The 12669-nt window shown below is 26.2% G+C and overlaps 1 protein-coding gene across 1 annotated transcript; it reads right to left on the bottom strand.

The window, feature by feature from the left end:
* Positions 1-1898: 1898 nt before the first annotated feature.
* Positions 1899-3272, bottom strand: LOC145835857 (ribosome assembly protein METTL17, mitochondrial-like). The gene has a single exon (XM_082943596.1). The coding sequence runs from the start codon at positions 3138-3140 to the stop codon at positions 2253-2255; it is 888 nt and encodes a 295-aa protein (XP_082799722.1). The 5' UTR covers positions 3141-3272; the 3' UTR covers positions 1899-2252.
* Between the last annotated feature and the right edge of the window lie 9397 nt (positions 3273-12669).

Genomic DNA, 12669 nt, shown 5'->3' with positions numbered 1-12669 from the left:
TAATTTTACTTTTTAAGACTTTTAGCTTTTCTAGTTTTTCCGCTTTTTCAGCATTCAAGTCAAAAAGCTTTGCTGAATCTTTAACTTCAGAAGCATCTTCCCTAATATGTTTAATAAGATGATTAAAAGCCTGTTGTATACTGTCAGACTTGCAGAATTGAACATAACCTCTACTTTTTTTTAATCTATTTTTTAAAGAGTCAGTTCCGAGTTGACTAGAGAGCCAGGAATTAATACTGTTTTTGAACAAAACTTCATCAGATATTTTTTCAGGCATCTTAAAAATAGGTCACTGTAATTTATTTTTTCAAATATTAACTTATAAATTAATTAACTTCAATCTTCACAAAGTTATATTTTATTTTAAAGTTTTAGCATTATTTAAATTAAAGGGGTCAGTAGCCTTCTACTTTATAAAACATCACATGAAAAGGAAACATCGCCCACCACAATATTTGTTAAAATATTTCTTTAAAATATATAAAAAAACACATACATGAAAACAAATACATAAAGTAAAAATAATATAGCAGCAGTTTACTCAGAAGCAAAAAAAATACTTTACTTTTTAACTTTTATTATTAAAACACTGAAACTTTCTTCTTTTAACTGTAACGGCCATAGGGAGCGTAAAAAACTTTTTTTTTACAAAAATTAACTTTGGCTTTTATATAAAAGCTTTAAATACAAACTACAAGCCAGTTTATGTAGGATTCAAAAATATCATTTAACTTTTGAGATATTTTATTTTTTGTAAAAAGTTTCCAATACAAACGTATGGAGGGTAAATTATTTGGGTCAATTTTCTCGGAAATTTTAAAATTCACTTAAAATCTATCTCCTCCTTCATTTTCCAAGCAATCTTCTTCAAATTTTCAGGAAGTGTTCCTTATATTTAAAGGAAAAAATGTTAGTTATAAATTTTAATAATTAGAAAAAATAAAGTTTTTATCACAAAAATTATAAAAAATAGTTTTTTTTTTCAAAAACAAAAAAAGCTACCAAAAAAATGCTTAATTCCAAAGTAATGTTTTTTTGTTATTGTGTAAAGATTAGACTGTGAAAGTTTGGAGAAGATTGCTTGAAAAATGTAGGAGGAGATAGATTTTAAATAAAATAGTCTTTTTTTGCTGTTTTAGTTTTCCCTTCCCATAGGGAACCTATTAAGCGGCCTGACTTTGACTGGTCATATCTCAAAAAATAATTCGATTTTTTAAAACGATAAAAAGCATCTTGAAGCTTAGAAAAAACTATATAAAATAAGATCAACTTGTAAAAAAACATGGCTTACCCCTCCCCCCCTATGGCCTTAATTATATTTTGGCTAAAATAAACGTAGCAACTCAATTTTTTTGCTTGACCGGCTGCAGTTTACCAACCCCTGATTTTTTAAAATTTTAGTACATACAACTTTAACTTATGCTTTTATATACAAACAATCAAGTAACAAATTAAAAACAAAAAAATATTACAAAATTCAATGACATCTAAAAATAAACTAATTAGTACATTATTTTTTGCAAAATAAAATAAAATAAAAACAAGTATCTTAGCTTTGAATAATTACTAACTTTATTTAACTAATAATACTTTTTATTAAAATAAGTATCAGACAAATATCAAAACTTTGGTTTAAAAAGTAGAGAATATATTTAAAATTAAATTCTAAACAACAGCTCTACAAACTTAAACAGCCATTGCTTACTAAATAGTAAAGCTAATTGTGGCTTCATATTTATAAAAAAAAAAGTTATTTTGCAGTTTTTATTTAGTTTTTTTTTTTAATACTCAATAGTATATGTAAACAGTTCTACTTTAATATATTCAGTATAAAAACCAAGTTAAGACATAAACTAACAAAGTATGATCTAATTACTTTTAGACATCTTCTTAAAATTACTGTTGTATGAAAACTTTTAATGGTAAGTACAAATTTTAATTATAAACATTGTAACTTTGATTTACCTTACCAAAAACATATAGTTTACTTTTGAAAGGTTTAATTATTTCCTAAGTAAAAACTACATATATTACTAACTTTTAAAACCACAAATAATAGTTAAGTAGCTTATTAAAGCATGAACATTTTGTTAAACTATGCTTCATATCTTTATATATATATATATAGCATTATTTATCAGTTCATAGTTTTGATCATAATAAAAAAATCACATTTTTAAATTTCCACAAGCATATTTCCTAATTAAAAGTTATTAATATACTTTCTCTTCAAAATAAAAATATAAAAATATTCAAGGTTTTTTTTTAATGGGTAATAAATCACCAAGTTTTGCTTTTCTTAACAATGTATATGGATGACTACCATCTTTGTTTTTACTAATCTGAGTATTAACAGCCCTTCCACTAGGAGTACATAGCATACAATCTGCACAATTCCCAACTCTTTTTTTAGGGAGGGTAATAACTCTTGGCCATTGTAAACTATTTTCATCATCACTAGTTATACCTTTTTGTAATATTAAATATGAAAAAGTTGTTGTCTGATTTGAAGAGCCTGGCTCAAATTTTGGAGAGTTGTACTTTTGAGTAACTTTACACGCAGCTGCTGTTTCAACAATAGGACACTCTTTTTGATGTGGGCAAGGGGCAATTGATTTTCCTAAGTCCTTTATTGGACTTTTCATGGTTTTAGCTGACTTACCAAACCCTATTTTACCTCTTGTTAGAAAATTTCTGGCCTCCATTAACATTCTATGACCATGAAGATTTCCGTTTTCAATTAAAACAAGATATTTGTTTGTTTTATTCCAAAGTAATTTCAACATATTTTCTCTATCTTTTGGTAATCTCATCTCACTCACTGAGTAAGACGCGGTCACTAAATCATAAGTTGACCCAAAAGCAACAGGTAAATAATTTCTTATGAAAATTCCAGGTAAATAAGAATCAACATTTCCACCAGAGAGCATATATTTACAAATATTATTCATATAGTTTGAAGAGTCTACACAGATATACTGCTTGAGTGAATCAGACCACAGCTCATTTGAAACCCAAATATTAGATCCTAAGCCAGAACCAAAATCTAATACTGATACAGGTGAAAAATTAGAATCAAGTCTTTTTAATTCATTTAAGACTCTAAGACTTGAAGCATAATTTGCTGCTGAAAAATTCATTAAGTAAGCAGCTGAAATAATTTCATCATAAAAAACACTTTTCCAAAAAGTATCAGTCTGAAAACCTGAAATGGATTTAGAGTTAGCATTAGAAGTTCTATCTTCAAGTTGGTCTACAAGATTCTCAAACTTTTCTATGGTAAATTTTGAATCATTGAGATCAGTTTTTTTATTCTTTTTGTTTAACAATTTTTCTAATGAATGTTGTTTATAAGTTGTAGGTCTTCTTAAACTTAGAAAAGATTTTAGCCTATGTCCAACTTCTGCCAAATCTCCCCTATCATAACTTTTTAAAAAGGTTTCTGTAGCCTCTACATACTTATCAGGAAGACTAACTGAAGGCAAGCAAAATTTTCCTGGATTATTAGTCAGTGAGCCTGACCAAAACTGTGAGCTAAATTCATCTTTATCTCCTAAAGAGTCCTTGAATTTTCTATTAACAGACTCTTTCTGTTCAGATGTTAATGGTGCTCTTTTTATTCCTATGTGCTTTTTACCAACTATATTTGCATTTTTCACATGCAAAAAATTGAAACGTAGTAAGTTTTTGAACTGATGATTAACAAACAAGTCCATTTATAAGTATCTAAATTTTATAATGTTATTTAGTCAGTTAATATAGTTTTTTTTTTGTTTCAAAAGTTATATATAAAACATTATTTAATTAAATCAAAAAAAAATTAAATGCAATAAATAATATGTACAGGGTTGCCACTCGCTTTTTCAAATTTTTTTCCAGGTTTTTCATATTTCTTTCAAGTTTTTAAAGGTACACATTTTCAGGTTTATTTTTAGTTTAAAGTTAAATTTAAGGTAAGAAACAGTGTTAAACAGTATAAAAAGATTGAAAAGATACTGTAAAGCTACTTAAAATGTGTTTTTTAATAAAAAATATTTTGATGATGACAAAAATTTTTTATCTTTATGATAAAATTTTTGAGTCAAACCGAAATTTTTCTACTGAACATGTTAAAATTCTTAAAAATTCCAGGTTTTTCCAGGTTTTTTGTTCAAAATTCCAAGTTTTTCCAGGTTTTTTTCAAAATTTCTTAAATTCCAGGTTTTTCCAGGTTATTTTTGCCTAAATTGTCAAATTCCAGGTTTTTCCAGGATTCCAGGTAAAGTGGCAACCCTGTATGTAGTTCAAAGTTGAATAATGTTTTAATTATAAATATGTTTTTTTGTGAAGCAATAGTTTCACTGGCATTTTAAAGTTGGCCTCTGTTTCTTTAATCAACAAAACATAACAATCATTAAAACTTACACACTTAAACTGATAATTGTAAACATTGTTTAATCATTTAAAAACTATCTTGATGTATACTTATTATATACTCATATATTTTATTTTAAATAACAGCTTGAAAACTTTTGACCCTTACCAAAAAGTTACTTATTTTTTTATATTTCAAGGTAAATTTTAATTAGATTTGCAATCTCATTTTTTTCAAGAACCTTGAAATTTTCATAATAATTTTATAAAATTAAGTATAAAATGTATAAGAGTGCTCGTAAAAATTTCAACCTTTAATTTTCAGCTTGTTATTTGACAAATATCACTAAAACTCTGTAAGAAAAATTTTAGCAAATTCAAAAAAAATAAAACTTGAACGGTGGCAAATTTCAATTTTCTAAAAACAACCCTAATACTATATGGGAACCAAAACGTGCAAACTTTTTGCTGAAAGTTGTTTTACATGTGGCAATTAACTCAAAAAACACAATGTGCCAAATTTAGCACAATTTGAAGAAAGTTTTACAGAGACACTTCCTGATTTTATATAATTTTCTTTTATGTTTTGTAACTTCTTTAAAATTTAGTTTGATTTTTCAAAAAATCAATAAGTACTTTTGGAAAACTTTTTACAAATTGTCTTAAATTATGCACAATAAGTATTTGTGATAATTGCCACATGTAAAACATTTTTCAGCAAAAAAAACTCTTAGGTAGCACTTTTTGGTTCCCATAAAACGCCTTAGGATTTGTGTTTGGTTAAACATGTAATGTGGGCCTAGCAGTTACTGACTATAGGCCTTAATTATTGGTATAATTAATTATATGGTTAAATTGATAATCATTTCTACTTTTGAAAGCCATTTAAGAAAATAATTTGAAAAAATAGTGAAACATTAAAACTTTTTATAAGCAAATTAATCTATTAACTTTTGTACAGCTTTGAACTAAGTATTACAGCAGGAATTGGCAAACTGCAGCCAGCAGGCTAAATGTGACCATTGAAACAAAAATCTGCAGCTTGTGATGTACTAGTCAACTTAAAGTTTACTTTTTCGCATAGTTGCCACTCTTCAAGTCAAAAATACTGTTTTGAGTAATCAAAAACTACTAAAAGTATTTTAAACTAGCCTGACTTTAAAAACTTAAATTTTATATCTTTAATCTATTTCATATTAACATAAATAAAAATCATGTTAATATATTAAAATTCATAAAATTAAAATATGTTTAAGATTTTAGATAAAAATTTTTGTGTTATATGAAATAAAGAACTAGTTGCAAAGCAAAAAAAATTAATGTACTTTACAAAATCAAAAAATCAGTTCTGGAATAAATTAATTAATAACATTTTTATAAACTGGATCAACTAAATCTCAGTCAAGATCTAGAAAATAAGTGGTCTGAGATTTTGTTTTAATTTCAAACCATCCTGAGTACCCTGAGTATACTGAGCGTGTGGCAACATATTTAAACAAAATTTAAAAATTGGTAACAACTTTTAATTTGGCTTTTAATTGAAAGGTACTTTATAGTTTATTATTACTTATTTTATCACATTATTGGTTTTTGACAGTATTTTTGTATTATTTGGTAAAACTATTTTAAGGGCATAGTTTTAGTTTGCTCATCCCATAAGGAACCTATTGTTGCCTCCGACTTAGACATGGTACATGTCAAAAATTATTTTGAATATAATATTAATATAATATTTGACCCCCCCCCCTTATGTTCATTTAAACTACTGTTACCTGCCAAAGAATTCTTTTTTTAAGTGCTGCCCACCAGCAACTTTTTCAGAAAAATTGGCCTGAGAATGCTAAATTTTACTGTACTAGAGTAATATGTCAGTTTACCTTAGTTTACTATATATGTATTTTTAATTTTTTATCTACTTATCAGATGGTTTATACTGATTCAAAAACTAATCTAATAGAGATTTTTTTTTCAAATATGAACTTTAAGAACTTGATAAGATCATTTGACCTGTTGTAAAAAATAAACTATTGATTATTTAGCTATTTAAATTATTACATTGTAGTTGTTAATTATGGTCAATAAGTCTATAAACTATATGGTTACTTTTATAAGAGAAAACATAGTTTTAAAAAAAAACAAGAAAAAGTTTTTTTAATCAAACTTATCAAGGAAAATCAAGTATTTTTTAAAAACTGCAAAAACTAAAGAAGATCCATGCAAATTAAGAGAAATCAAGGAAAATAAGAACCCTGAGTCTAGTGTGCACAGCTTTTGAAAAGGTTAAAGACCACTGCAACATGGCACAGCGGCTACACATTTTCGGAAGTTTATTCAAGAATTTTGAAGCTAAGGTATTCCTGCCTTTTCTAGTATTAATTTCTTGTTTAATTTTGCTGGTATTTATCCTTACTAAGATATTTTTGCCATCATTAAAAAACCACTGGAGTCTAGTGACTAGACAGTGTTGCATGACCATCAAAAATAATCTACAAAACATTCCTAACCTGGTTTTTTTATTAATTCATCAAGCATCTGTATGATTCCTAATGAGGACAAAACCATGTTCACAGAATGTCTTGTGGATTTTTTATTGTTATTCTTAACAATTAAAATTTGAAAAGAACTTTGTTGTACTTATTTAGATGGAATTTATATAATAATTAAAAGATATATAGAAAAACTAAAAGTATAAAACATGACTTATTTGTTAAAATAATGTTACTTGTAAGCAAAATATCATACAAGTTCTTTTATTATCTTCATTACCAACTTAAAATATTGTCTTTGTGAAAAAAAATATCTAGCTAAATATAGCAGATTCATGCACAAGTTTAGCTGTATGTTTTCATTTTCACATTCATTAAAATATATTTTTCACAGTTTCAGGTAACTGTCTCAGGAAATTAATGATTTCTTTAATATTAATAAATTTTATTAACTACAAAATAACAAGACAGACGTTTAATCTTTTTGTTAAAAATTAGCTATTTTGAATAATAATCGCAGTCTTTTCACTTTATAAAATAAATATTTTATATATAGCTGTAATATTTACATATATACTGTTTATACTAGGGGTGGGCATTGTACGCAAGCAGGTAGGCTTGTAGAGACTGGCCTACCAATTTTTTTTTAATTGAAGTGGAATCCAGCCAGCAAAAGGTAAAACTAGGGCCGAAGCATACAAACCTGACCAGCTAAACAAAACTTTGAAACTTTAAATATTCAAATTTATCATGGTTTTACTGCAAATATATAATGTTTTTCAAATAATTTTTATTTTCAATATTCTTATAAAAAAGTTTTATGTTAAGGAAATATTAACTTTTCCATTTTTTTTCATTATATGACCTAAGCAAGTTTAATACAAATTTATAGCACTTGAGCTAAAAATCCCTCAATAATGTGTATTTATTTAAAAATTGCATAGGTCATAAAATTAAATAAAAATAGGAAAAACTAATATTTCTTTAACATAAAACTTAGTTAAATAAGAATAATAAAAATTATTTGAAAAATGTTAAAGAAAAACAAATATTTCCATCCCAAAAAAAATGGTTTAATAAGTTAGAAATTATATTAATAATTACAAGAGCAAAATTTTCATTTTATTTTTAGAGAAATAAGTAAAAAAGTTAAAAACAAACATTAAATTTTTTAAGCAGTCCCACTACTAAATTCAAACCCCAATTTGATGGAAATTAGTGTGAAAAGCAAAGCAAAAGAACGTTCTTGAGAATAAAAAAAAAGTTTCAAGTTAGCATCAAAGAAATTAAAAAAAATGGGTTTTAAGGTTGAGTAAAAAAAAAAAGCTTTTTGAGCCAAAGTAACCCTGTCTGTAAGACTATGAGAAAACTTGCACCTTTAACTCTAAAATTATGAAAACTGAAGCAAAAGAACTCGAAAAATACCGCCCAGAAAACAATGATTTCACCAGGGCTAAACCAAAATAAAATCATACAAACAATCCAACCATGTGACCACTGACACCAGAGTGAATTTCAGAACTTAATGAACTTTTCATCTCTTCTGTCAACAACTTTAACTCACATGTATGCATTTTATTTTAGAGAAAAAAGCAACTTTATAACTTTTTAAAATATAAATAATATTAACAGGTGATTGTAATAAAATTAGCTTTTTTAGGCAAGCATCTTTAAAGTTTAAAATACTGCATTTTATTTATTTTGTTCCTGATATGATTCAAAATTTAAACACTATTTAACAATCATAATTCGTTACTTCTTTGAGTAAAAATGTGTTGTTAACATGCTTAAGTATTTTTCTTTTCCTATCTGCAACTATGTAAGATTCATCAAATTGATTCCCAGCTTAACAATTTTCGCAATAAAACATTTTATAAAACTAAATTACAATCTGAATCGCTTCCAACACTAAGAGTCTGCAACTTTATAAATCCGTAGGTCCAGTACGACTATTTTTGTGAAAATGTTTAAAAAAAAGGATAAATTGTTTTAGGTTTAGGGGAAGTTGAAGTTTCGCAGATATTCAAAATCAGATAATCGCATTTATGAACACTTATTTGTCATAAATACGTTTTCGTATAAAATAATGGAGCTTACAAGTCTTATTCAAATTAGACAAAAAATATCATAAACGATTTGTCTTGCTTGTAGATATGACATTTTTGGTTTAGATTAAATAAAAACATTAAAATATTATTTTTATTGACCTAAAAGTTCAACTTTTTTTTTCTTGTTTGTTCTATATAAAATAACTAAGTTGCGTAAAAAACTACTGGAGCTACAACTCTTATTTAGTTGGAAGCTATAGTTTCGTAGATATTCAAAATCAGATACTCGCATTTTTGAACGTTTATTTGCTATAAACACGTTTTCGTAAAAAATAATGGAGTTTACAATTATTTTTAGATTTAAAATAAAACATCTTAAACGATTTGTCTTGCTTTTAGATATGAAATTTTGGTTTAGATTAAATAGAAACATCAAAATAATATTTTTTGACCTAAAAATTCAACTAATTCTATTCTTGTTTATTTTATACAAAACAACTAAGTTTCGTCAAAAAATAATGGAGCTTACAATTCGTTTTGAATTTAAACAAAAACATCTTAAACGATTTTTCTTACGTTTTAGAAATGACTTTTTTGGTTAAGATTAAATGAAAATATCAAAAGTAAAAATTTTATTTTACCTAAAATTTCAAGTATATTTTTTTTTGTTTTAAATAAAACAACTAAGTTTCGTAAAAAAATAATGGAGCTTATTATTCTTATTCAATTTAAACATAAAACATCTTAAAAGATTTGTCTTGCTTTGTATGTATGACATTTTTGGTTTAGGTTAACTAAAAATTTCAAAATATTATATCTTTTAATCCAAAAGTTAAACTAATTTTTTCCTTGTTTATTTTATATAAAACAACTTAGTTTTGTAAAATAATAAAAGAGCTTACAACTCTTATTAAATTTAAACAAAAAACATTTTAAACGATTTGTCTGGCTTTTTAGATATGACATTTTTGGTTTAGATTAAATAAAAACATCAAAAAATGTATTGTTTTTACCAAAAAGTTTAATTTTTTTTTTTCTGTTTATTTTATTTCAAGCATTTAAGTTTCGTAAAAAAAAATGGAGCTTAAAATTCTTATTTAATTTAGACCAGGGTTTCCCAAACTCATTTACTAAATCGCCCCCTTTTCAGAAATTTGAAATTAAAATCGCCCTTATGATTTTATACAGTAATTTTCCTCTTGAGTACGCACTTTTGAGCCAAAAAAGTTGTGTTTGAAATGTAATTTAGACTGGTACTTCTTAGGTACGCACTTTTGAGCTGTGTTCAAAGTAATTTACAGGACTGGAGAAAATAATTTGCAGTTATTTTAATATAAACCTGGTAAAGTGTTTAGAAATACTTAACTATTAAAAAGCCTTATGTATTCTGTAATCATTTCTATTCAAATATGAATTGTTTTTAAACCAGGGTTTCCAAAACTTTTTTGCAAATGGCCCCCTTTAAAGAGTTTGAAAAAGCAATGGCCCCCTTCAACATATAGGTTACTCATAAACTACGATAAAATACACATAAGACCTTTTTTTGCTCTTCATCTGCAACTCAAGAATATCTAGCGTAAGTTTCTAAACTACCATAAAATACACATAAGACCTTTTTTTTTTGCTCTTCATCTGCAACTCAAGAATATCTAGTGTAAGTTTCTAAACTACCATAAAATACACATATGACCTTTTTTTTTTGCTCTTCATCTGCAACTCAAGCATATTTAGTGTAAGTTTCAAGTTATAGCCTCATGGCCCCCTGTGGCTCCTTTACTGCTCATGGCCCCCTAGGGGGCCACTTGGCCCACTTTGGGAAACCCTGTTTTAAACTAATGAACCTTTTAGGTTAGTGGTGGACAACTTTTTTAGTCAGCAGGTTATTTTTATATAAAAAAAATTCAATCAGTGCAAAATTGTCTGCTTGTGCAGAAATGACCCTTTGTGCAAAAATATCTTCGTGCAAATGTATCTTTGTGCAATTTTGTGCACTCGTGAAATTTTGTCCCTTCGTGTAATTTCGTACGCTCTGCAAATTTGAAAGCTACCCACACTACCTATACTTAAAATTTTCGATTACCATGTGAGTACATGATAATCTAAAGTTACTTTTTTAATTTAGTAGTGCAAGCTCAAAAACAAAATATTGATTTCATAACATAACTTACAAATTATATCTTAAATAAAACAATTTTTTTTTCTAAAAAATTGACGTTAATATAGCTACTTTTTTCTATTCCAACTAAGTGACTTTTCAAAAAACAATCCGAAATATCATGAGTTGATAGTTTATAATAGATAACATAGATTTTTACAAACAATTTATGATCCCAAATAGCATATATGTCAGGTTATAAAATGGTGGGAGGGATTCCATATGTGAAAAAATATGAATAAAAATATGTAATTTACTTTAAAATCCTAAGCACTTAATTTTTTTCTATATTTTACGTAAACAAAATGAACTTTTTAAGTTTTACCTCAGGATCAAAATTTAAATATCAAGCTACAATTAATAAAATAGCAAGCTAAAAATAAAAAGTTTATGACCGCCCAAATTTTAAAATCGCCCCCCTCCCCTTTCGCCCCTTTACTAGTCATTGCCTCCCGACTTACTAAAATCGCCCACTTTAGGAAACCATGATTTAGACCAAAAACATCTTAAACGATTTTTCTTGCTTTGTAGATATGAAGTTTTTGGTTTAGATTAAATAAAAACATCTAAATAAACTGAAATCATCTATCTTTATACTTAGAAGCTTTACTTTAAAGTTCTATTTGAATCAATAAAAAAGTTACGGAACAAGAAATATTCAATAATAATAAAAACTAGACCTTGTCAGCAATCCTTTCTTTTTGTTTGTATTGTTTCAAATAAAATAAGTTTTTTTTTTCCTTTTTTACTTTCTACTTTTTTACTAAGTTTCAACTTACTTTTAATTGTAAGGTTCCTAATTTTTACATAATTAACAATATTATTACATAAACCTTTTATTGTCAGTATATATAAATATACTTACTTTTGACGTTATTTTTGAAACACTTCGTATGTTAAAACATTTTGTTTTTATTATTAGCTAATTTATCTTGACATTGTTTTCCTGCTAGAACTGTGTCTTTTTTTCTGGTAGGAGAACGATGTTATTTAAAGTCTTATACTTTTTTAATCTGCAATATATTATAAGTAATTAAATATTGTTATTATTACTATTTCTTAAGTATTCAAAAGTATAACTTTGCTTTAATTGATTTATAAATAGTCAAAACAAACTGTTTCGGAGGCAGATTTTTTCTCCCTTTAAAATTTGATGCTTCAATTTTCTGAACTAAATTTAAGCGTAAGAATTAGTATCATTGAAAGACGGCAATAGAAAAATATTTTAATTTTTCCTCATAGTTATACACTAAGTTTAAAATAACCTTGTTTATAAAAATGGCCATAAAAGCAGTCCTACCCACAATGGAGTATACGGCATGTAGTGAATATATATATGGAATGTATTCAATAAAACTTGGAAGAAGGTATGCATTTTTTTGTTAAGTTGAACTGTTCAAAATTTTGGTTTTTATCTGAATAAAGTGATTTTGAATAAGAAAAAATATGTTTTTTTTTTTTGATCTTGTTTTTTTATAAAAGGAAGAGTCAAAATTGCATTCTTCTTTGTTTCCTTTTTGCTTTTTCTCATTTGTAATATTTTGGTTCAAAAAATATCAACTTTTCTTAAATAAATATTAATTTAAACTAATACTTAACTAAAAAATGTTATATTTATAAACGAGAC

Source organism: Thalia democratica, chromosome 5 (assembly GCF_965202585.1).
Source record: "Thalia democratica chromosome 5, ktThaDemo2.hap1.1, whole genome shotgun sequence".
Lineage (NCBI taxonomy): Eukaryota > Metazoa > Chordata > Thaliacea > Salpida > Salpidae > Thalia > Thalia democratica.
Note: the sequence above shows the minus strand (reverse complement) of the source record. Positions and strands in the feature narration are given on the sequence as shown.

Excerpts from the sequence above, each read along its gene's own strand:
- LOC145835857 (XM_082943596.1), bottom strand. The coding sequence starts at position 3,140 with ATGAATTTTTCAGCAGCAAATTATGCTTCAAGTCTTAGAGTCTTAAAT.